The sequence below is a fragment of the Struthio camelus genome, chromosome 19 (assembly GCF_040807025.1).
Source record: "Struthio camelus isolate bStrCam1 chromosome 19, bStrCam1.hap1, whole genome shotgun sequence".
In the NCBI taxonomy this organism is placed as follows: domain Eukaryota; kingdom Metazoa; phylum Chordata; class Aves; order Struthioniformes; family Struthionidae; genus Struthio; species Struthio camelus.
This window is the reverse complement of record NC_090960.1, coordinates 1,695,169-1,715,799: the sequence shown is the minus strand read 5'-3', so window position 1 is coordinate 1,715,799 and position 20,631 is coordinate 1,695,169. Positions and strand designations below refer to the sequence as shown.

The 20,631-nt window shown below is 65.5% G+C and overlaps 2 protein-coding genes across 4 annotated transcripts; both read left to right on the top strand.

The window, feature by feature from the left end:
• Positions 1-203: 203 nt before the first annotated feature.
• Positions 204-11,213, top strand: TTYH2 (tweety family member 2). Of its 2 annotated transcripts, none has more exons than XM_068913406.1 (14): positions 204-365; positions 2,297-2,469; positions 3,890-4,001; positions 4,986-5,206; positions 5,446-5,541; positions 5,892-5,964; positions 6,180-6,249; positions 6,413-6,468; positions 6,576-6,668; positions 6,870-6,962; positions 7,050-7,192; positions 7,342-7,527; positions 7,661-7,739; positions 10,047-11,213. In XM_068913406.1, the coding sequence occupies exons 1-14, from the start codon at positions 237-239 to the stop codon at positions 10,125-10,127; spliced, it is 1,605 nt and encodes a 534-aa protein (XP_068769507.1). In that variant the 5' UTR covers positions 204-236; the 3' UTR covers positions 10,128-11,213. The 2 variants fall into 2 exon arrangements, with proteins under 2 accessions (XP_068769507.1, XP_068769508.1); XM_068913407.1 differs by lacking the exon at positions 204-365 and adding an exon at positions 2,083-2,200.
• Positions 11,214-11,721: 508 nt separating this feature from the next.
• Positions 11,722-19,841, top strand: DNAI2 (dynein axonemal intermediate chain 2). 2 transcript variants are annotated; one of them, XM_068913910.1, is made up of 13 exons: positions 11,722-12,191; positions 12,346-12,507; positions 12,626-12,747; positions 13,291-13,433; positions 14,108-14,221; positions 15,785-15,924; positions 16,205-16,327; positions 17,304-17,527; positions 17,836-17,971; positions 18,410-18,556; positions 18,840-19,067; positions 19,408-19,515; positions 19,719-19,841. In XM_068913910.1, the coding sequence occupies exons 1-13, from the start codon at positions 12,009-12,011 to the stop codon at positions 19,725-19,727; spliced, it is 1,839 nt and encodes a 612-aa protein (XP_068770011.1). In that variant the 5' UTR covers positions 11,722-12,008; the 3' UTR covers positions 19,728-19,841. The 2 variants fall into 2 exon arrangements, 1 of the variants encoding a protein (XP_068770011.1); XR_011135532.1 differs by having other exon boundaries at positions 11,892-12,191; positions 17,836-18,186; positions 19,719-19,840.
• Positions 19,842-20,631: the final 790 nt, after the last annotated feature.

Here is a 20,631-nt window from a genome sequence, read left to right as displayed (position 1 = left end):
CCCGTAGCGGTGTGCAATGCCCCTAGAGCAGGGTGCAATTCCCGAGGAGGGGGGCGCGCAAGATAACCCACCCCCCGGGCGCGACCGCGTGGGGCGGGGCCTGAGTAGGGGGCGGGGCCTGAGTAGGGGGCGGGGCTTCGGAGCTGGAGCCGCCTCCCCGTGGCGGCGCGCCCCCCCCCCTCGCCGCCGCCGCCGCCGCCGCCGCCGCCCCCCGGCCCGGCCGCCGCCGCCCCGCCATGCCGGCCGCCCGCGCCGACTACCTGGCGCCCTGGTGGGCGGCCTGGCTGCACGGGCTGCCGCACCGCGGCCTGCGCCTCCAGCCCGTGCCCGCCGCCTTCCGACCGCGGGACCCCGACTACCAGCAGGTACGGCCCCTCTCCCCCCCCCGCCCCGGGACCCCCAGCGCCGGAGGGGGGGGGACGGTCCCGGCTGAGGCCTGGCGCGCTCAGCGCCGAAGTGGCTCGCGCCTCCGCCACCCGGAGCGCGGCGGTCGGGGGGCGCCGCGGGTCCGGCCGGCAGCGCGGGGCGGCGGCGGCGGCGGCGGCGAGGGGGGCTCCGGCGGCCCCGGGAAGCGCCGCTCGCTCGTCCCGGCTCTCGCTGATTGAACCCGGGGCTCGGCGGCCGCCGCGGCTCCTCCGCGCCCGGGGCGCAGCGCAGCCCGCCCGGTCCCCCGGTCCCCCGTTCCCGGTCCCCCGGTCCCCCGTTCCCGGTCCCCTCCGCGGCTCCCGGTCCCCGGTTCCCTCCTGGTCCCCAGCTCACTCCCGGTCCCCGGTTCCCGCCCGGTTCCCTCCGCTGTTCCCGGTCCCCTCCCGGTGCCCCGGCTCGCTCCCGGCTCCCGTTTCCCTCCCAGTCCCCTGTTCCCCGCTCACCGGGAGGGCAAAGCACCGCTCGGCTCCCACCCCGAGGTGCGATCCCGACTCTTCGCCTCCCCTGCAGCCTCGCACCCCGAGCCAGGGTGGGTGCTGCAGGCGGGAGGCACCGCTCCGGGCTAGAAACACCCCCCCCCCCGTCGGCTGCAGGGGCTTCGTTTGCTCTTCTCCCTGCGCCACGTCCCCCCCTCTCCGCCCCAGCCCGTCACCCTCCTGCCGCCCCCGAGCCCAGGAGCGGGCGTCCAGGCCGCGGGGTGCCGGGCACCGGGGGTTCGGCCGCGGGCGCCTCGTCCTCCCGGCCGGCTCGCCGCGCACGTGCCGGCCCTGCCGCCGCACCGCTGATCTCCGCGCGGAGGCTGCCGACGCCACCGCGAGCGCTTCCCCGGGCGGCGGGTTCCCCCCCCGGTTCCCACGGGCGTTCGCCCCTTTCCCGCGCCTCGGTGCAGCGTGACGGGGCGGCCGCTTCCGTGCGGCGCCGCCGCCAGCTCCCATCCCACCCGCGAAGCTCCCGGAGCGGCCGAGCGAGCCGGCCCGGCCTCGGCCCCGGCTGCCCTCCCGCTGCCGCCGGCGCGTTCCAGCGTGGGAACGGCCGGAGCCGCTCGGCCCCCGTTTCCGGCGGGTCGCGGATGCTCTGCTGATGGAAACCAGCCCGGCGAGAGCCGCGGGGCGCAACGGGGCGTTATTAGGGCAGGAGGAGGAGGGGGAGCAAGGCAGGGGCTGGAGGAAGCGGCGCTGGGAGCTCGTTACCTGCCGCCCCTCGTTAGGCTGCGAGAGCGGCTTCTCGGTTGTCTGTGCCTGCGGGTTTGCTCCGCTCGTGCCTAAGCGCCCCCGTTGCAGGGGCTGGGGGGGGGAACGCGCGCCGCGGCCGTGCCGCGTGCCGGGCTCCGGCGCGGCCGAGGCAGGAGGGAGACGGGCGCCCGACCGGCGGCGCGATGTGTCCGGCCCCCTCCTGCCGCCGCTCGGGCCGGGAGCGCTGCACAAAGGGCCCTTCAGCCCCGGCTCACGCGCCTCCTTCCCCGCCGCCTTATCGGCCCCGGGCCTTTGGGATGCGAGCGGGGCCGCGGACGCCCTCGGGGCTAGGCAGGGCGAGGGCTGCGGCTGCAGGGCCGGAAAAATAATTCACGTGCCTTGGGCTGGCGTGCGCGCGCGGGGCCGGCGCAGCCTGCCCGGCCGTGCCCTGCGCCGCGGGGCCCGTTCCTCTTCCCTCGTCTCGCGGGAAGCCCCGGGGTGGTGCGAGCGGCTGCGTCCCCGCCGGCTGGCGCAGCGGCGGCGCTTTCGGAGCGATGCTTTGGCGGCTTCGCGGGAGACGCGAGGGGCTGCCGGACCGGAGGGTGCTCAGCGCCGCTCCGTTGCCACCAGCCCGGGGCGTCCCCGGGTGCCGGGGCTGGGCAGGGTCGGTGCTGACTGTCCCCTCTCTCCTCTCCTAGTCGCTGCTTTTCCTGGGCTTGGTGGCCGCCGTCTGCCTCGGCCTCAACCTCCTCTTCCTCACCGTCTACCTGATCTGCCTGTGCTGCTGCAAGCGGGATGCGGAGCCGGAGAGCAAGCGGCCCAGCTCCTCCTGCGTCACCTGGACGGCCGTCGTCGCCGGGCTCATGTGCTGGTGAGGCCGGGGCCGCCGGCCCTCCCGCCGCCGAGCGGCGATTCGCACCCCGACCGGGAGGGCTCGGCTGTCGCCGTCCCGGGGCCCGGCCCCCCCCGGTGCCTGCCTGCCTTCCCGCTAATCCCGGCGGGAGCAGGACCCGCGGTCGCTAATCCCGGGCCGGAGCAGATGGCGGGCGGCAGCACGGCCCAGCTGGCGGGCGCCCGTGCGGGGCTAATTGCGGCTGCGGCAATTAGGCGAGGGGCAGTTCGTCGCCCAGCTGCCCCGCCGTGGTTTGCCAAGTCCGTCTCTGTTAGCAGCCCCGGGTGGAAATGCCCCGCGCCCCTTGCCCGTCGTGCCGAGCCGAGCTCCCGGCTGCGCCCCTCGTCCGGGAGGGACGGGACGGGACACGGAGCCTTTTTACTGCTCTGATGCAACCCTCTCGCCAGACAAAGAGCCTATTTTTGCCCGGGCAGAAAGCGCGATAGCTGGCTGCAAGTGTTTTACGGAGTCGGCGCACGGCACTAATGATTTCGGCTCGCCCGTCTCATGACTCCCCCGCCAAACCCTCCGGCTCCGGGAGCCCCGGCCGAGCGCGGTGCGATGCACCGACGCGTCCGTGCCCGGCGCTCGCCCGCCCGTGTCTCGCCGCCCGCAGCGCCCCGATCGCGAGCTCGGCGGTGCCCCGCTGCCGCGGCCGGCCGTGCTGGGCTCCGCCTGGGGCTCCGGTTTGGGAGAGGACGGCGGCGCGGGACCGGGAGCTGCCGCAGGGATGGTCTGCAGGTCCGGCCGCCTCTGAGCCGCGATGGCGCGAGGCCGGGCGGCGGCGGCGGAGGATCGCTTTACCGCTCTCCGGGGGCTCTGAAACCCCATCAGTAGCTCCGCGGAGTCTGTTTGCAGCTGCGAGCAGCCATTAAAAGCCTAATTGGGGCGAACGGGCCGGTGTCCATCACTGCTGTTGGCATCTGCCGCGGGGAGGGGAGGGCAGCGAGCTCCCCGCGGGCCAGCGCTCCGGCTCTCTTCGAGCACCAGCCGGGAGCCGCCGGCCGGCCAGGAGCACGCACGGTCCTCGGACCCGGTTTGCTCGCAGCGGTGCCCGCGTCGGCGCACCGGGGGACGAGCATCGCCGGCGGAGCGGCTCGGCTCGGGGCTGGGAGGGGCTGCGTCGCGCCCCCGGCCGCCCGCTGCCTCCCCTCCTGGGGATTAAGCAAGGAGCGGGTTTAAACGGGAGCGGCGTTTCTTCCAGCAGATTCCCCTAATCTGCTTTGCCTGGCTTCTCCGCCCTCAATCTCCTGGCGCTTGCCAGGGCTGGCTTAAAATTCACCCGGCGGGTCCTTGCCCCTGCCCGGGGAGGCCCCGCCGTGTCCCCAGGTGCCCCGGCGCCGGGCTCGGGCTGAGCGTTTCCCTCCCCTCTAATCGGAGGTTCCCTCTCTCCGTGCAGCGCGGCCGTCGGCATCGGCTTTTACGGCAACAGCGAGACCAACGACGGCGCGTACCAGCTGCTCTACGCCCTCGACAACGCCAACCATACCCTGACCGGCATCGACTCGCTGGTAGGCAACGGGGCTTCCTCCCAGCCCGGCCCGCGGGGAGGGCTCCCCTCGACGCCCCACGTCCCCCCCCAAGCTCCCGCCGGCGCCTCCGCGTTGGGGCCGGGCTCCCGCGCTGGGCAGCCCCGGCGGCCGCATCAGACCCGCATGGGGTTTGGGCAAAGCGCGAGGGGTGCGGAGGCTTGTCGCTGCAAAGCGGGCGCCTCCCAGGGCAGAAAATCCCCGAAAAGGCATGCTCGCTCCCAAGCGGGCTGCCTGCCGGAGAGGGTGCACCGGCCCCGCGCCGGCGCTGGGCTGAGCCGCGGCGGCCGAGCCCCCGGCACAGCGCGCGGGAGGGTGACGTCAGCCCGCAGAAAGGGGCCTTTGTGCCCGGGAAAGCGGCGGCGAGACCTGCCGGGGGCTGGGGCCATCTCGGCGGTGGCGGGTTTGGGTCGGGTCCTGGGGGTCGGACCGCACTGCTGTCCGGCGGCGGGCGCCGGGGTCGGTGCCCTGCAGCTCCTGAGCCCTGTCCGGTCCCCGCGGCACAGCATCGCCTTGGTCCGCTCCCCAAAAGCCACTCTGGGAGGGAGGGACACGCGTGTCCGGCTCCGCAGGGCGAACAAAGCCCCGTTATCTGCGCCCGGGGCCATCTCCGCTGGGCTGCTGCCGCGTGCCCTGCCCCGCTACACCCCCGGCCCAGCACCCTCGGCCTTGCCAGCGGTTTTGGGGGGGCAGACGCCTTCGGAGGGCATCCGTTCTCCCAGCTCTCGCTTCCAGCGTGGCCGGGGCTGAGGAGGGGGCAGCAAGGCAGGATGCTGCCGAGCAGGGACACCCGGTGCTGCTCGAGGTGTTGCAATGCCTGAACCGAGGAGCCGGATGCCTGGGTCCAACACCAGCCCCTGCCCTGGGCTGGGCACCACCCCGGGCTGCCGCCGCTGCCCCTCGGCGCCGTGCGGGAGCCCCCAGCCCTTGCCCGGGCCCGGCTCGCCGTCCCGCTCCGTCCCCCAGGTCGCCGGCACCACGCTGCAGATGCGGGCGGGCCTGGAGCAGCACCTGGCGCGGCTGAACGAGATCCTGGCCGCGCGGGGCGACTACGTGCAGAGCCTCAAGTTCGTGCAGCAGACGGCCGGCACCGTCGTGCTGCAGCTCGCCGGGCTGCCCGTGTGGCGGGACGTCAGCGCCGACCTGACCGCGCTGGCCGGGCGCGTCGGCTACGTCGAGTACTACCGGTGAGCGGGCGCACCCCGGGCGGCCTCCCCGCGGCAGCGGTCCCCTGCAAACGCCCCGATCCTTTTGGAGGGGGCAGAGCCCGGGCAGGTGCTGCGGACGCCGGGCACGCTCGCCCCCACCCCGGGACCTGCTGCTCTTGACCTCCATCCGGAGCGTCTCCCCTCGCACCCCGGGGACCGCGGCCGCCGGGCTGGGGATGCGGCGCGAGCCCGACGCGCTGCCCTTCCTCTGCGCCCAGGTGGCTGGCCTACCTGCTCTTCTTCATCCTCGTCCTCACCATCTGCCTCCTGGCCTGCCTGGGGCTGGCCAAGCGCTCCCGGTGCCTCCTCACCGCGTGAGTACCCCCCGGCCGGGGTCGGCTCCTCGCCTCGCTCTGCCAGGGCGTCTCTCCGCGCCGTTCGCGATCCCGGCGCGGGCCGCCAGCCGCGGCCGGCGAGGGGGGAGAGCAGCGGGGCCGGAGCGCGGCGCCCCGGCGCAGGCAGGGCTCGAGGCTCCCGGCGATGCCGCAGCTGCAGGAGGGGGGTCGGAGCAGCCGCGTGTAGCTCTGCCCTGCCCGGCGCTCTGCAGCGCTGCCCGGCAGGCGTTCGTCCGCCGGGCACGTGCCGAGGGGGAGGCAGGAGGTGGGCGCAGAGCCCCGGCGGCCGGGGTGCTCAGGCCGCAGCGCGCACGCCCCTCTCCCCGCAGGATGCTGAGCTGCGGGCTCCTGACGCTCATCCTCAGCTGGGCTTCGCTGGCCGTGGACGCGGCGGCGGCGGTGGTGAGTGGCGGGGGTCCGCGGGCGCGCGGGACGGCGGCTCTGCCCGGGTTGCTGGCGTGGCCCGCGCACATCTGGAAATGCCCCTGCACATCTGGGCGTGCGCCAGTCCTGGCCCCAAGCAGCAGCGGCGAGGGGGCCCCGGCGGGGTGGTACCCGGCCGGGCAGAGCCGAAAGCGGCTCCCGGTCCCCTCCGATGCCCCGTCTCGTCCCCGCAGGGCACCAGCGACTTCTGCGTGGCCCCGGACAAGTTCGTCATGAACCTGACGGAGAGCGACCTCAGCACGGGTAAGGGCTGGCCGCGGCGGCCCTGGGCGCCCGCGCTTGGGGTGCAGAGCCCAGTGCCCCCCGCCCCGGCACCTGCCTGCCCCGGGGGGGCTCCGCTTTTCACTGCCGGGCTGCAAAGCCCCCAGGGGGCTCACGCCGATGCGTCGTCCCCTTTGCTTTGCAGAGGTGGTTCGCTACTACCTGTACTGCGACCAGGGCCTGAGCAGCCCCTTCCAGCAGGTAGGGCTGGAGCCGGCGCCCCGTGTCGCCGGCCGGCGCGGGGGGCCTGTTTGACCCCGTGCGGGCCCCCGGGGCGCTCGGTGACGGCTCCCTCGCTTCCCTGGCAGGTGCTGACCGTCTTCCAGCGCTCCCTCACCACCATGCAGATCCAGATCCAGGGCCTGGTGCAGTTTGCGCTGCCCCTCTTCCCGACGGCCGAGGTACGGAGAGCGGGGACTGTCCCCTCGCCCTAGCGCTGTCCCCTGGGCTCAGCCCCTCTGCTCCCCGTCCTGCCCAGCCGTCTGCCCCAGCCCGAGCTGGAAGGCTCCCGGATGGGTTTCAAGGGTGTGGGGCCACCCCGGCACGGCTCACAGCCCCCCACCGGCCCCGCGTGCCACCTTCACCACCTCTGTCGCCTGCAGAAAGATCTGCTGGGGGTCCAGCAGCTCCTCAACACCTCGGAGACCAGCCTGCACCAGCTCACCGCCATGCTGGACTGCCGGGGCCTGCACAAGGTGAGCGGTGCCCGGGCCAGGGCGCGCGGCTCCCCGGCCGCCCACCCGCACCGCCCGGCGTGAGCCGTGCCCCGTCTCCCGCTGCAGGACTACCTGGACGCCCTCCTCGGCATCTGCTACGACGGGCTGGAGGGCTTGCTCTACCTCATGCTCTTCTCCCTGCTGGTGGCCACCTCCTTTTCCACCATCATCTGCGCCACGCCGCGTGCCTGGAAGCACTTCGCTAGCAGGTGGGTCCGGTGCGGCTCCCGCGCACTCAACGCAGTCCCCATCCCTTTGCTCGCCGTGGGCGCTGCCACCCTGCCCGTGCCCGCGCTCGAGGGGCCGGGCGGCTCTGGGGGCCGGCAGGGTGACCGCCGGCGGTACCTTGCTCCCGCAGGGACCGGGACTACGACGACATGGACGAGGAAGACCCCTTCAACCCGCAGGCGCGCCGCATCGCCGCCCACAACCCGGCCCGCGGGCAGCTCCGCAGCTTCTGCAGCTACAGCAGCAGCCTGGGCAGCCAGAGCAGCCTGCACCCGCCCGCCCAGACCATCTCCAACGCCCCCGTCTCCGAGTACATGTAAGGCCGCATGCTCCTGGCGGGCAGTGCCGCCTCAGCTCGTGCTCCCCATGCCGGCTCCCCCACCCCGGGGGCCGGGACAGCCGTGGGGGTCGACAGCTCTGTCCCCCACTTACGGGCTCTCCCCCGGCAGGAACCAAGCCGTGCTCTTTGGCGGAAACCCACGCTACGAGAACGTGCCCCTGATCGGACGCGGCTCTCCTCCCCCTACGGTACGGTGGACGTCCGAAGCCAAGTCCTTCTTGTGACGGCCCTGCGGGGTGGGGGGACGTGAGCGGGGTGGCTGACAGCGCCCAGGGCTGCCGTGGGGCTGGGCACCGTGGGGTGCGGGTGGGCAACCCACCGCTGCCGGGGGAGGCCGGCTCCCCTCCTGCCCTTGCCGGGGAGGTGCCAACCCGTCTTGCTAGCCGAGTTCCTCGCCGACCTGCTGAGGCTTCGGGGGAACGGTTACCAACCACGTGCTTGGGAGAGACCAAAACAGTCTGTCTGTCCTTCAGCTGCTCTTTTCCAACTGCTTTATTTTCTTATTTATTCCAAGACTCTTTCTGCAATAACCCATATGCACTCGCATTTCCCTGCTGTTTGTTAAACCCACCCTGTCTGTTAATGTCTTTTTTTTTTTTTTTTTTTTGCATCAATTATTTTGGAGCTAAGTTCCCCATCAAGCGTAAGTTCAGCTGCTTTGGTTTCCCTCTTTGTGTTGGGGCAGTAGTTTGGTTCCCGTGCTCGTTTCCCCATCCTCGCTCTCTTTAATGCCTCCCATCCCTGGGCCCCGCGGGGCCGCTTTGCTTTAGCTGCGGGAAGAGCGTGGAGCCGCTGCAGGGAGATGCTGGAGGCCGGTCGAGAAAAGGGGCTGGGAGGGACAGAGCTGCATTTCGCCTCAAAGCAGCCCCAGCAGAAGGGAGCTGCGAATCAAAACCCTTCCTGTGCCAGGGGAGCTATGCCAGGAATCCCGCCAGCAGCAGCGGTTGCAGCTCACTGGCAGGAGAGCCGGGAAGGGGTTTGATGGAAACAATCCTCGATGCCTCCAGGGGACCCCGCCGGGACCCGGCGGTGTAGGCAACGGGCCACGGCTCCATCCCCCTTTCCATCTCCGTGCGGTTTTTTCGCTCCCTCCCTTTCCGATAGCGTTTAATCTGCTTCGATACCTACGTCCGAAGCATCAGCTCCTCTCCCTGTGCTGCGGCCTGCCCCAGCGGGCATCGCGGCTATGGCAACGCCGCGGCCCTGGGGGCAGCAGCTCCCGCGCTCTGTCTTCCTGGGGAATTTTTTTTGCAATCAGGTGAAAACCTGGAGCTGCGCCAGCACAGGAGGCTTTAATCTGATTGCACAGACCTCGCAGCTGGCAAGCCTGTCCCTAATGGTGGGGGGAGTAACGTGGGGGATTAATTTGAGCACTTCTTTCCACCCTGAATGGTCTAATTTATCCAGGATTCAGTTCCCCAAGGAAGGACTTGCACAGTCCAAAATAACAAGCTCGGAATAATCTTCCTTAATGCCTAGCTGGGGTTGCCCCCCCCCCACCACCACATCCCCAGCAAAACACTGAAGAAATTTAATTCTGCCCCGTTGTTGGTGTGGGGTGGAGGTTTTGTGCCAGGCTCTTGCTCTGTGTTTCCCAGCAAGGTGGCAGGAGCGCAAGCGCCTGCTGCCTCGGGAGCGCCCTGGGTCAGTGGCCTTTCCCGCACGGATGCGTATGTGCTGGGAGCCGAGTCCTCCGCTGCAGGGAGCTGAGCTTGTTTCTAGCTCCTCCGCAGTGCATCGGGGAGGACTCGGCCTTTGGGAGGATGGGGAAGCACTCGAGCAGTTCAGCCTGCAAAGCGAGCAGGCTGCCAGCTCAGGCAGCTGGAGAGCCCCCAAAGACCCAGCCAGCTCGGAGGTGGCACCTGCTAAAGGCAGGGGAGAGGAGGAGGTTTGTGTGCGGAGATAAGAGATCAGAGGGCAAAAGCCAGGTTACCTGCAGCAAGGACCCCCCCACCTCGGGCTGTGCACTGCCTCGTGTCAGGGCTGAATCCCCCCGGCGCCGCTGGTGCTGCCAGCCCGGCAGGGCCTTGAGCATCGCTAGTACCCGTGACACATCCCTGTGTGCCGGAGTGGAGCGCGAGCCCTTGCCTCTCATCCAGTTGTGAGCTCCTCAGAGATCAGAAACGTTAAGGACAATTTGGAGCAGGAGTCTGAAAGGCAGAGAACGAACCTGAGCAATGTCCTGGCAGTGCAGAAAGATGCAAAGCAGAGCGTGAGACACTAAAATTAGGCATCTTGGCCGGGGCTCTTTTAACTCCCAGCTGTAGAAAAGGGTGCAGAGAGCCAGTATGTGAATAGGGCCTGGCTCCTCCAAGCCATGACAACTTGACGGATTAATTGGGGATTAATACAAGTTGGAGGCAGCCTTCCCTCCCCGTCCTCTGCCTCTCCCCGAGGCCGCGGCAACGCAGGACGCTGGGGCGAGCGTCGAGGCGTCTCTGCCCCGCCGCAGGGGCAGGCAGGGCTGCGCTAACCTCCGCGTCCTCTGCCCGCAGTACTCCCCGAGCATGCGAGCCACCTACCTCTCCGTCACCGATGAGCACGTGCGGCACTACAACACCGAGTTCCCAGCCTAAGCGCTCTTGCCTCGAGCAGCTCGCGGGAGGAGGAAACGCCACCGGCGTTCCTGTAACGGAAACCAAAGACAACTGGAAAACGGGCGGCAGCGGGTGTCTCAGCGGGAAGAGCGCGGGCCGGAGGTCAAGCCGCGGGGAGCCCCGCGAGCGCCCGCCTGCTCTCCACGTCCTCCTCTCTCTCTCTCTCTCTCAGCAGCTTCTGCTCGCTCTCAAGTCTTCCTCTCTGAAGCGCGTACGGGATGTTTTTTCCCCCTGGACTAACAGCAATCCCGTGCCTCTCGCAATGCAATACCAACCACTAGTGACTCCCGCTCTTTCCGAGTGTCCGGGGCGGCGTTGGCACCCCCAGTGCCGCTGCGGCGCCCGCTCCAGCTCCATGACGCTCCCGCTGAGCACGGGCAGAGCCGGCCGGAGCTGCGGGCGCTGGCAGCTTTGGGCTACGGTGGTTTTGACCTTGCTGGTTTTCCTTGGCTTTCGCTTCTGGGTTTTATCACTTACCTGAAGAGCAGAGGTAGGGTTTGAGTTTCCGCCTCTGTTCAGAGCTGATTTCGCTGTAATGCATGTTGATAGCGGGCATCCGGCTGCTTTGTAGGGCTCTTCGGGGCACCTCCGCTCCCTGGGGCTGGCTGTCGCGAGCAGGAAGCCGCCGCGGTAGCCGCGTCCCTCGGCAGAGGCGTGGAGCAGCCGGGCCGCCCGGGGCGGGCTGTGCCGGGAGGGAAGCTCGTCCTGGCCCGGCTTCGCCCTCCTGCCGGCCAGCGCTGGCCGCTTTCCTACCCGATCGCGGTGACTCACTGTGTCTTTTAAAGATAACTTGTACATATCCTTTTTTGTGCCGTAACATCGTTTGCCCGTCTTAGATGTGACTAGCGCTACGTGCTGGGGGAAACTTCCTGGGGATTCGAGATTTGGGGGTGGGTTTTTTGGGTTTTTTTTTTTTTTTGGCTTTTTAATGTTTTAACGTAACGGTACTGTTTTTAAGCGCATGTGAACTAACCTCATGAGGCCTGCCGCTCGGAGGAGCCGGAGCCCGGCCTGATTTGTACGTGCCCTCCCAGGAGAGGACAATAAACACTTGTACTAAACTGAGCTGCTCCTTGCTGGTTTCTGCGAGCCGGCGGGCCTCTGCCGGCACCGTCCTCGGCGGCGCTCACGGCGTTGATTCCGCCTCGGCGGGGCCCTTTGCGCTGCCCCCACCCAACATGGCTCCCGCCCTCGCCAACATGGCGGCAGGCGGCGGCCGTCACGTGAGTCCTCCCCACCCAACCCCGGCTCTCGCCCTCCGCAACATGGTGGCAGCCGTCACGTGTGTTGTCTCGCCCTCCCCAACATGGCGGCAGGCGGCGGCCGTCACGTGTGTCCTCCCTATCACCCCACCCAACCCCGGCTCTCGCCCTCCCCAGCATGGCGGCAGGCAGTGGCTGTCACGTGTGTTCTCTCGCCCTCCCCAGCATGGCGGCAGGCAGTGGCTGTCACGTGTGTTCTCTCGCCCTCCCCAGCATGGCGGCAGGCGGCGGCCGTCACGTGTGTCCTCCCCACCCAACCCCAGCTCTTGCCCTGCACAACATGGCGGCAGGCCAGCGGCTGTCACGTGTGTTCTCTCGCCCTCCCCAGCATGGCGGCAGGCGGCGGCCGTCACGTGACAGCCCCCCCCCCGCCCCGGCGTTGCCAGGCAGCGGCGGACGCGGCCCTGAGAGCGGCTCCCAGAAAGGCCGCGTTTGGGGGAGAGGGGCCCGGACGCCTGGGTCCTTTTGGGGAAGGGGGAGGGGCAGGCGGCCTCTGGCTCCTCAGCGGGGACAGAATCGGAGAAAGAGCCCCAAAAAGACATCGGGGGCCTCCTCATAGCTGCGCTGTCCCCCTGGGACCCCCCAGGCAGGAGCGGCCATGGAGATCGTCTACGTGTACACGAAGAAGCGCAGCGACTTCGGCCGGCCCTGCCACTTCTCCGACCGGCCGGCCGAGGTCACCGTGGACATCCCGCCCGACCCCGGCGCGGCCGACGACTTCATAGCCAGGAACCCCGTCGATGCCCACGTGCAGCACGCCTGCGACATGTCCGAGCACGAGGTAACGCCGGCTCCTCCCGGCCCCGCCGCCAGCCGGCAGCGCTGGCAAACTCGGCTGCGTTTGGGCGCGATAAGCGCTCGACCTTGCTCGGTCGGCGCGGAGCCAGCCGTCCGGCTTGGGCTCTCGCTCCTGCTTTCTCCGTGCCGCCCTCCAGGTCAACACGGAGAGGGTCGAGGTGGAAACCCACGGCGTACACCACACGGAGGGGGGCTGGCCCAAAGACGTCAACCCGCATGAGATGGAGCAAACCATTCGCTTCCGGAAGAAAGTGGAGAAGGATGAAAACTACATCAACACCGTCACACACCTCGGCACCGTAAGGCTGTGTCCATCACCCCGCCGGCCCAGAGCACCCTTGCCCGCCTGCTGCCAGTTCCCTAGCCTAGGCGGCTCCCTGACGTCCCGGCGCGGGCTCTGACGGTGCTTTCCTGCAGCTGATGGAGCACTGCATCAAGCAGAACAACGCCATCAACATCTACGAGGAGTACTTTGGAGAGGAGGAGATGGCCGAGGTGGAGGGCGAGGCCCCCTCTGCAAAAACCATCAATGTCATCAGGTAACGCGAGCAGCTGGCCTGGCGTGCTGGTCTCTGCAGATCCACGGTGGGCTGCTGCGCTAGCTAAGTGCACGCCATTAAGGCATCTTTGGCGCCTTGCAGGAGCTGTGCTCAGTAACTCCATCAGCTCCTCGCCCCCCTGCCCTGCGCCCTGGCCAGGCACTTTGCTCTTTGGTGCCACAGTTTAGGAAGAGATTCAGCTCTGAGTATCTTCTCACAGCAGTTTAGACAAGATCTTTTGAGTGTGCATGTTCCTCAAAGATTATTTTCAAATGTCAGGGGCTGTTAGGTCATTTCTAAAAGTCAGATCTGGTAACGTAATGGGATTCTTAGAAGCATGTTACTGGAAAGACTTTATTAAATCACCAACTCTTCTTCCCCCCACCCAGCCCCCCAGAGAATCGTTTCCTGCAATCAATACTCAAGGGCTGTGGGTTGTTTTAATTGCGATTCCCACAGTTTCCTTTGGGAGACACTCAGCCCAGGGCATGACAGAGCTGTTAGCAAGCTAATGTCTTTGTTTGATGTTCTGCTGTGAAAAAGGGATCCAAACATAACCAAAAGGACAGCCACGCATCTCTCCTGGCACCCCGATGGATGCAAGAAACTGGCAGTAGCTTATTCCAGCCTGGAGTTCCAGCAAAACATGAAAGACATGAGCTTTGACTCGTACATCTGGGATCTTGGTAAGGGGAAGGGAAAATTCACCAGTCAGTAATGCTGCTGTTGCAAACGCGCTCTGTGCCTTCAAAGCATCTCACAGATGTAGCGAAGCCTCGCAACCCCCAGAGGGGGTGAACAGAGCTTTAGCTTCATCTTTGGCCCACAGATCAATGTAGAAATGGGATCTGAAAGCTGGCTGACAGATGGAAAACAACCACTAAATTCCCACTGCACAGCTTTATGAGCTAGAGTACCTGCAACCTGGTCAGGCAGCTGAGCCACGCTCCTCTTACGTGGTTCTTGTGTTTATGTGTTGTGATTCACTTGCCCTTGATTAACAAAGGAAGAGGCAACGAAGCCCGTGTTGAGAATTGTCCTATTTTACCAAAGAATATCTCAGGCCTTTTGCATTTTTGAGTGAAAAACACAAAGAAGAGGGTTTGGATACTGGGTCCTGTCCCTGGGCTGGCAGGCGAGGACAGGTCAACTCTCTTTCCTCAGTGAGGTGAGGCACCTGCGTGGCATGGCCAGCGCGCCGGCTGTGCCTCGTCTGGCGCAGCACGGCATGGCAGCGAGCCAGGCTGGGAGGGGTGGGTTGCTCTCACCGTGTGGTACCGAAAGGCTAGTTTGGAGGTGGGAGTTATTTTGCTTGGGGGTTGCCTTCACACTTTGCTCTTTACTTATCCCTTCTTGGTAGAAAACTCCAACAAGCCGGAGCTGGTTCTCAAGCCGTCATCCCCTCTCGTGAGCCTAGAATACAACCCCAAAGACTCGCACATCCTGGCAGGCGGATGCTACAATGGGCAGATCGGTAAGGAAGATAGATTAGGCATGAAGCCATATTAATGAGGGACTGTCTTCATTTAATTCGGCGAGAGCCTTATTCCAGCACTGCTACGCTCAGAAATGACATCATATCATTAGTGCTGCACCCGGGAATACCCTGAGCGTGGCTTGAAGCCCCGGGGCTTGGTGTGCCGAGGAAATGCATGTGCTCACCTGCACAGGTAACGGGAGGGGAGGGCACCGTGCCTGGGAGCCCAGGTGCGCGCTGCGCTCGACAGGGACTTACCTGGGCAGCTCCCAAGGGGCTGCGTACGGGAGGAGGCTGCCGGGACTGGTGCACATTGCCCGGGGCTGTGGGCAGGCATACACACGTACACGGCGCAGGACTCCCATGTCCTCAGCTCCCCTTTTCCTTGGAAGCCCGTACTGCTGCCGAGCGCTCGGCAGGCAGCCGTGCAGTCGGGCCAGCCGGGGCCGCAGCAAGAGCGCATGCATGTTGTGTTCCTACAGCACCCATGGCCCCGTGTCTTGGTCATGGCAAAAGCTCAAAAGAGTTGCCGTCACTTCATTTACTGAGTTGTTTTTGTGCTGTTGTTACACATGCTTACAAAAGGGCCCCTCTCTGCCAGATTCATTTATGGTTTTGTTATTTAGTCAGCCACACAAGCCCTTTGATTTAATTGCACTCATTTTGATGTTTTCCTTGCCATTTACAGCAGCAATCAGATCTGACAGGGCATGCATTACAGGGCTGTTACTGCACGCTCCGGAGGTGATGGAGGAGAGTGGATTTCACCTCGTCCTTCACAGCGCTCCCCAGGCGTGTGGCACAGGCCCAGCAGAGCAGACTCCGTCACGTTCAATTGCCTAATTAGAAGTGAGCAAGAGGGAACGCGTGCGGCTCGGTGCCACCGCGGCCCAGCTGCCTAACCTTTGCTGAACCGAGGACGGTCCTGCGCTGCGGCCTGCCCTCTGCCGTGTGTCAGATGCAAAGATAGGGAAAGATGTTTACTGCGGTTCACACGGGACCTGCTTTCGTTAGGCAGGGCCCTTAGGGCATGCAGGAGGGGAGCGCAGCCAGGGTCAGGTTACACGCGCACTGGATTTTAGGAGCTGCTGTTTGGAGTTAACAGGGGCTGGGTACTTAGACCACGTCTGATCCTGCTGGAACCCCTTGTGCAGAGCAGGGGCACACGGCAGGATTAATGGCCTCTGTAGGACATCTGCCACAGAGGGATCACCGCTGAAGAAATGCCATGGTTGTTTAAGATGTTTCCACCGTCTAGCCCGACATTGGCAGCAGGCATTGACCCGTCAGTGACCAGTTCTCTCCAGCATCCAGCTACACTAGTGCAAACTGTATTTCCCTTCAGACTGTGAGTGATCACAGCATCAGGATCCCAACCGGCAGGGAGCCTGCAGGTTATTCTGGGGCTGGGAAGCATACAGTGAACACTGCGGTGAGATTTGCGCCCTATTCTGGCTTCAACAGCGGGGCAGCATCTCCTCGGGAAATGCCAGGGAGTGGCAAGCGAAGGAGCAGAGCAAGGGAGCTGGTGCAGATATGACAGCTTCTTTTCCTTCCCAGCTTACTGGGACACAAGGAAAGGAAGGCTGCCCGTGGAGGTGTCCACCGTGGAGTTCAGCCACAGGGACCCCGTGTACGGAACGATCTGGCTGCAGTCCAAAACCGGCACCGAGTGTTTCTCAGCCTCCACCGACGGGCAGGTAAAGGGCAAGAGCAGGGAAGGGTGCCAGGCACCCTTCACACAGAGCCCACGGCTGGCAGGCGCTGACAGCTCAAAAGACCTTTTCCTGCCTGTTTGACCAACCCCTGGTCACTGGGGCTGCCGTGCCATGCCAGCATGGGAAGCTGTCCCCCGGGCAGATGATTTGGGCTGGCGCAGCAAAGCCCTGCCTGGCTCCGGGGCACCCAGCTTCCCCAGCGCCCACGGCCATACCAAGAGCCCCCAACTGCAGCGTCGCTCAGGCTGCTTGTCCCCCGCAGGTCCTGTGGTGGGACATCCGCAAGCTGTCTGAGCCTACCGAGACGCTGGTCTTGGACATCACCCGGAAGGGGCTCCTGGAGAATGCTCTGGGCGCCATCTCGCTGGAGTTTGAGCCGACCATGGTGAGCCTCCCCTGCCCTGGCCTGGCGTTGGGGTCACTCTACCCGCACACCCGTGATCTCAAGAGACAGAGGGAGCCTGGCAGGGTATCTGGTGTGCTGCGGGTGGCAGCGTCACACTGCTGCAGACACTTCATGCTCTCCTCCCCAAAGCCCCACTAACAACCTGGGGTTTGCTCCCTCCCTGGGAGAGCTGGAGTGGGATTAGGGGCTCGCTGGTTACTGTAAGTGGGGTGTCTGCAGGAGAGCAGGGGGCTTTCAGCCGGCCGGCCTCCCTGGGGCAGTGTTGAGAATGCGAATTGTCCAGCGTTGGGGTTCGGCTTTCCTTTTCCTCCAGTGACTGCTGCCCTCCAAAGTGGTTTCTGCTGAGAAAAGGTAGATCAGCTGCAAGCTCCAAGGGAGCTCTGCTCCACCAGCCTGGGCTCACTGCGCATCTTTATCTGCATGCGACAGCCACGGGGCCGATTGTTGGGGCACAGGGGTCAGCAGTGGCTGAGGACCCAGCTCAGAGCAGAGGAGGGAGGGTGCAAAGAGGCACCCGCTTATTGGCTGCACCTGGAGAGGCCTCTGCAAAGCAAATCCTAACTAGGGCAGGAGCGTGAGCCGAACCCAGCTGGGAGACAGTGCCAGGTCACCCCCACGGAGGGTGTTCTGCTGGCACAGCATGAATGTCTGATGCACAGAGTGATCCTGTGCTTAGGCGGGGAGGCCCCAGAGCACTGGGCTGCAAGTTGCAGCGTGCTCTCACCTGGCTTTATGCATAAGGAGTCTATCTGCTCCTAGAACATGAGGTCTTGCTGACATCATGGTCCCTAAAGCCCCTGGATCATGCCAGGTACCAGGGCTCTGTTGTCTCCAGACTCTTGGCCCAGCTGGCTCCCCGTGTGCTGACAGCAAAGCCCTTCACTGCCCAACTGTCCCCTGTACAGCAAGGTCCCCAGACCCCCTGACGGCTGCTCTCTGCTGCTCCCACCCTCAGCCCACCAAGTTCATGGTGGGTACAGAGCAGGGCATCATCATCTCCTGCAACCGCAAGGCCAAGACACCCCCCGAAAAAATTGCCGGAACCTACAGCGGCCATCATGGGCCTGTCTACGCGCTGGCCAGGAACCCTTTTTACCCAAAATTCTTCCTGACGGTTGGTGACTGGACTGCTCGGATCTGGTCAGAGGAGAGCAAAGAATCGTCAATCATGTGGACCAGGTAGGTGTGTGTGTGTGTGTGTGTTTTTGAGCCTTTGCAAAAAATGTTCCTTTTCTGTGCAAAAGTACATTCAAGGCAGATAACCAGCGGGGTCTAATCTGCTCTGGTCAAGGAGGAGAAGCTGGTGGGACAGTTGCCAAGCTAGAGAGGTGGCAGCATAGCCAAGGGCACTGGACCAGGGATGTTCCCAGGCCCAGGATCTTGGCTAAAGGCACGTGCTGAAAGCTGTGTGCGTTTCAGCCGCAGTGGTGGGGCTGGAGTTGAGTCTATTCCCACTGCAGCCGGGCTCTGAGCAGGTCTGTTGGCAGGTACCACCTCTCCTACCTGACCGACGGGTGCTGGAGCACTGTGAGGCCAGCTGTCTTCTTCACGACCAAAATGGATGGAACGCTGGACATCTGGGACTTCCTCTTCAAGCAGAATGACCCCTCCCTCAGCCTGAAGGTCAGGTCCTGCACGGCCCCTTTCTCATTCGCTCCCGTTCCCTCACCGTGGGAGTGGAGCTGGGGCTGCCTCAGACCAGCACGCGCAGCAGGCGCTTGGCAGACCTGCCCCACTGCCTGGCAGAGCAGACAGAGCTGGGGATGGAGTCGGGAGCTCGGAGAGCGTGCACAGCCCCGTCCTGTTTGTGCTGAGCTCTGGATAAGCTCCATCGAGTGGTAGGTGTCCCTTCAACCTTGAGCTGTGCCTGGAGCACAATGTGCCCAAAAGTTTGCACTTTATGATCAAACAGGTTTTAAACATCCCTTGTAGCCCTTGTTACTGACAGTCGCATTGATGTGCCTCTGCCAGCTAGTGCTCCCTGGCCCAGCAGCCTGACTTCCCTCATGTGGGCATCACATAAGGGCTAAGTGATAGCATCTGCCTGTCCTCCCTCCCCAGATCTGCGACGAGCCCCTCTTCAGCCTGCGTCTGCAGGACAACGGGTGCTTCGTCGGCTGTGGCTCGAAGCTGGGCACCGTCACGCTGCTGGAAATCTCCTCTGAGCTCTGCACCCTGCAGAAGAATGAGAAGACCCTGGCCACGGCTGTAGGTGCCCTTAGGGCTGTGCGCTGCTGTGCCAGGCGGAGCAGCTGGACACCTCACACTGTAGCAAAGCCTTCAGCGTGGCCAGCATGCCATTGGCCCCGCGCACAGCCCCTCCGCCAGCACTGCCCACGAGCAGGCCGTCCCGCTTGCGCAGGGGCAGAGCGGAGGGAGGGTGGGCAACGGGGTGGCCTCATGGCTCCTGGGGCCAGTGGCGTCATCCTCGTGCAGAGCAGGGTCCCCCGCTTGGCCCCGACGCCCCTCAGAGACCCCTTCTCTGCCCCAGATGTTTGAGCGGGAGACAAAGCGGGAGAAGATCCTGGAGGCCCGGCACCGGGAGATGCGGCTGAAGGAACGCGCCAAGTCAGAGGGCCGGGACGAGGAGAGGAAGGAGGAGAGGCTGGAGGAGAGCTCCCACGAGGTGCTCGAGCAGGTCCGCAAGGAGTTCTTCGAGGTCATCGAAGCAGAGCTGCAGAAGAGGGCGCAGGCGGAGGCCAAGCGCTTGGGTGCCAAGGTACCAAGGACGGCAGGGACCGGCCAACCCACTGCAGGCTCCGAAATCCCCAGAGCGGACAGGCAGGCACTCAGGGAGCGTCACCCATGCTTGCCTGGTCTCGCTCTCTCCAGGCGGGTGGGAGGCCCTATCCTGGGCCAGACGGGCCCTTGTGCTGAACCAGCCCAGCCGTAGGGAAAGCTGTAGGGATGGGGGACAGGGGACAGGGGATTTTCTGAAGTCGTTCCTAAGGGCAGCGTGAGGAAGCTACTGACACACATAAAGCAGCCAAAAGGGTAGAAAGCTGAGTAGGGAGTGGCTGCCATGGGGCAGGGGACATGGGTCAGCCTCTGCTTTTCAGGAGAAAGACTATACAGATGATATGAGAGAGGAAGAGGAGGAAGGAGAGAGCAAGATGCCTGAGTATGAAGAAGAAGAAGAAGAAGAGGAGGAGGAGGATGCTACCAAGGTCAGCTAATTCCAGCTTTGTGCTGCTTTCCCTCTCCTTGTTGGGGTTGCTGGTCCACTTGAGCTGACACACCAGCTCTTGGCCAGCCCCGAGGCCAGCGTCAGGGCTCTGCCCCGTTCCCCCTCCGGGGGCTGGCGAGCCGGCGGGGGCGCACGGTGGCCCCGCAGCGCGGCCCCCTGACCTTGCTCCTGCTCTCTCCCCAGGAGCCGTAGCAGGGAAGCAGGACTGGTGGACAGCGGTGAAACCTTTGAGTCGCTCACAGATGCTCCCTGGCCCTTTGCCCTCATGATTTTTTTCCTTTGGGTGAATAAACAGGAGGTTTCCGAGTCACGTTTCCTGTTTTGTCACAGCAAGGTTGAGCAGAGGGTGGGAAAGTCACGTCCTTTCTCTTTCCCTTCTCCCTTCCTCGGCCTGGGTTGAGGCAAGAAGCCAGCTGCCAGGCGCAGCACAGTGCCCCGTGGCAGCGGGGGTGATGTGTCCCTCGGTGTGTCCCCAGCTGGTCCTCCCTGGGCCGAGGAGCAGGGCAGCTCGTGACAGCAGTGGGGTCCCCACGCCCGCACCCCGGACTTCTCCCGCCCTCCGCTCCCCGACGTGTCTTTTCCAGGCTGAACGGGCAACGCCGAGAGCAGCCCCGCTCACCGCGCGTCCTAATCGACTCCGGTCCTCGCGGGAGAGGCAGCCGGTGCCAAGGGCTGGGGTTATCAGCGCCGAGTAAACACAGCGCGGCTGCTATCGCGGAGCTGCCGACCTGCCTGCGTACCCGCGGGTCAATTATTAATGAGCTGGCAGTCGGGCTCCCGCGCGGCCCAGCTGGTGCCGGGGGGATGGGGCGGCCGCGCTGGCAGCATCCCAGGTGCCGGGGTCGGGATGGCAGGGACAGGGCACACGGTCGCCCAGCCCCGAGCAGAGTGCTGCTGCCCTCCCTGCGCCGCCGGCCGCCGGCACCTCGTCCTGTCCCCACTCAGGGCCTGGGGCCGCGTTTTCCAGCCACGCTGTCCACGCGGGGTGACGGCCTCGGGACGTGGCGCTGCTGTTTGCTTAACCGCGGCTCGGGCTGAGTCCTGACAACTTCTGCCCGCTTCGTGACGGAGGCCAACGCGGGCGTCCCTGCTCCTT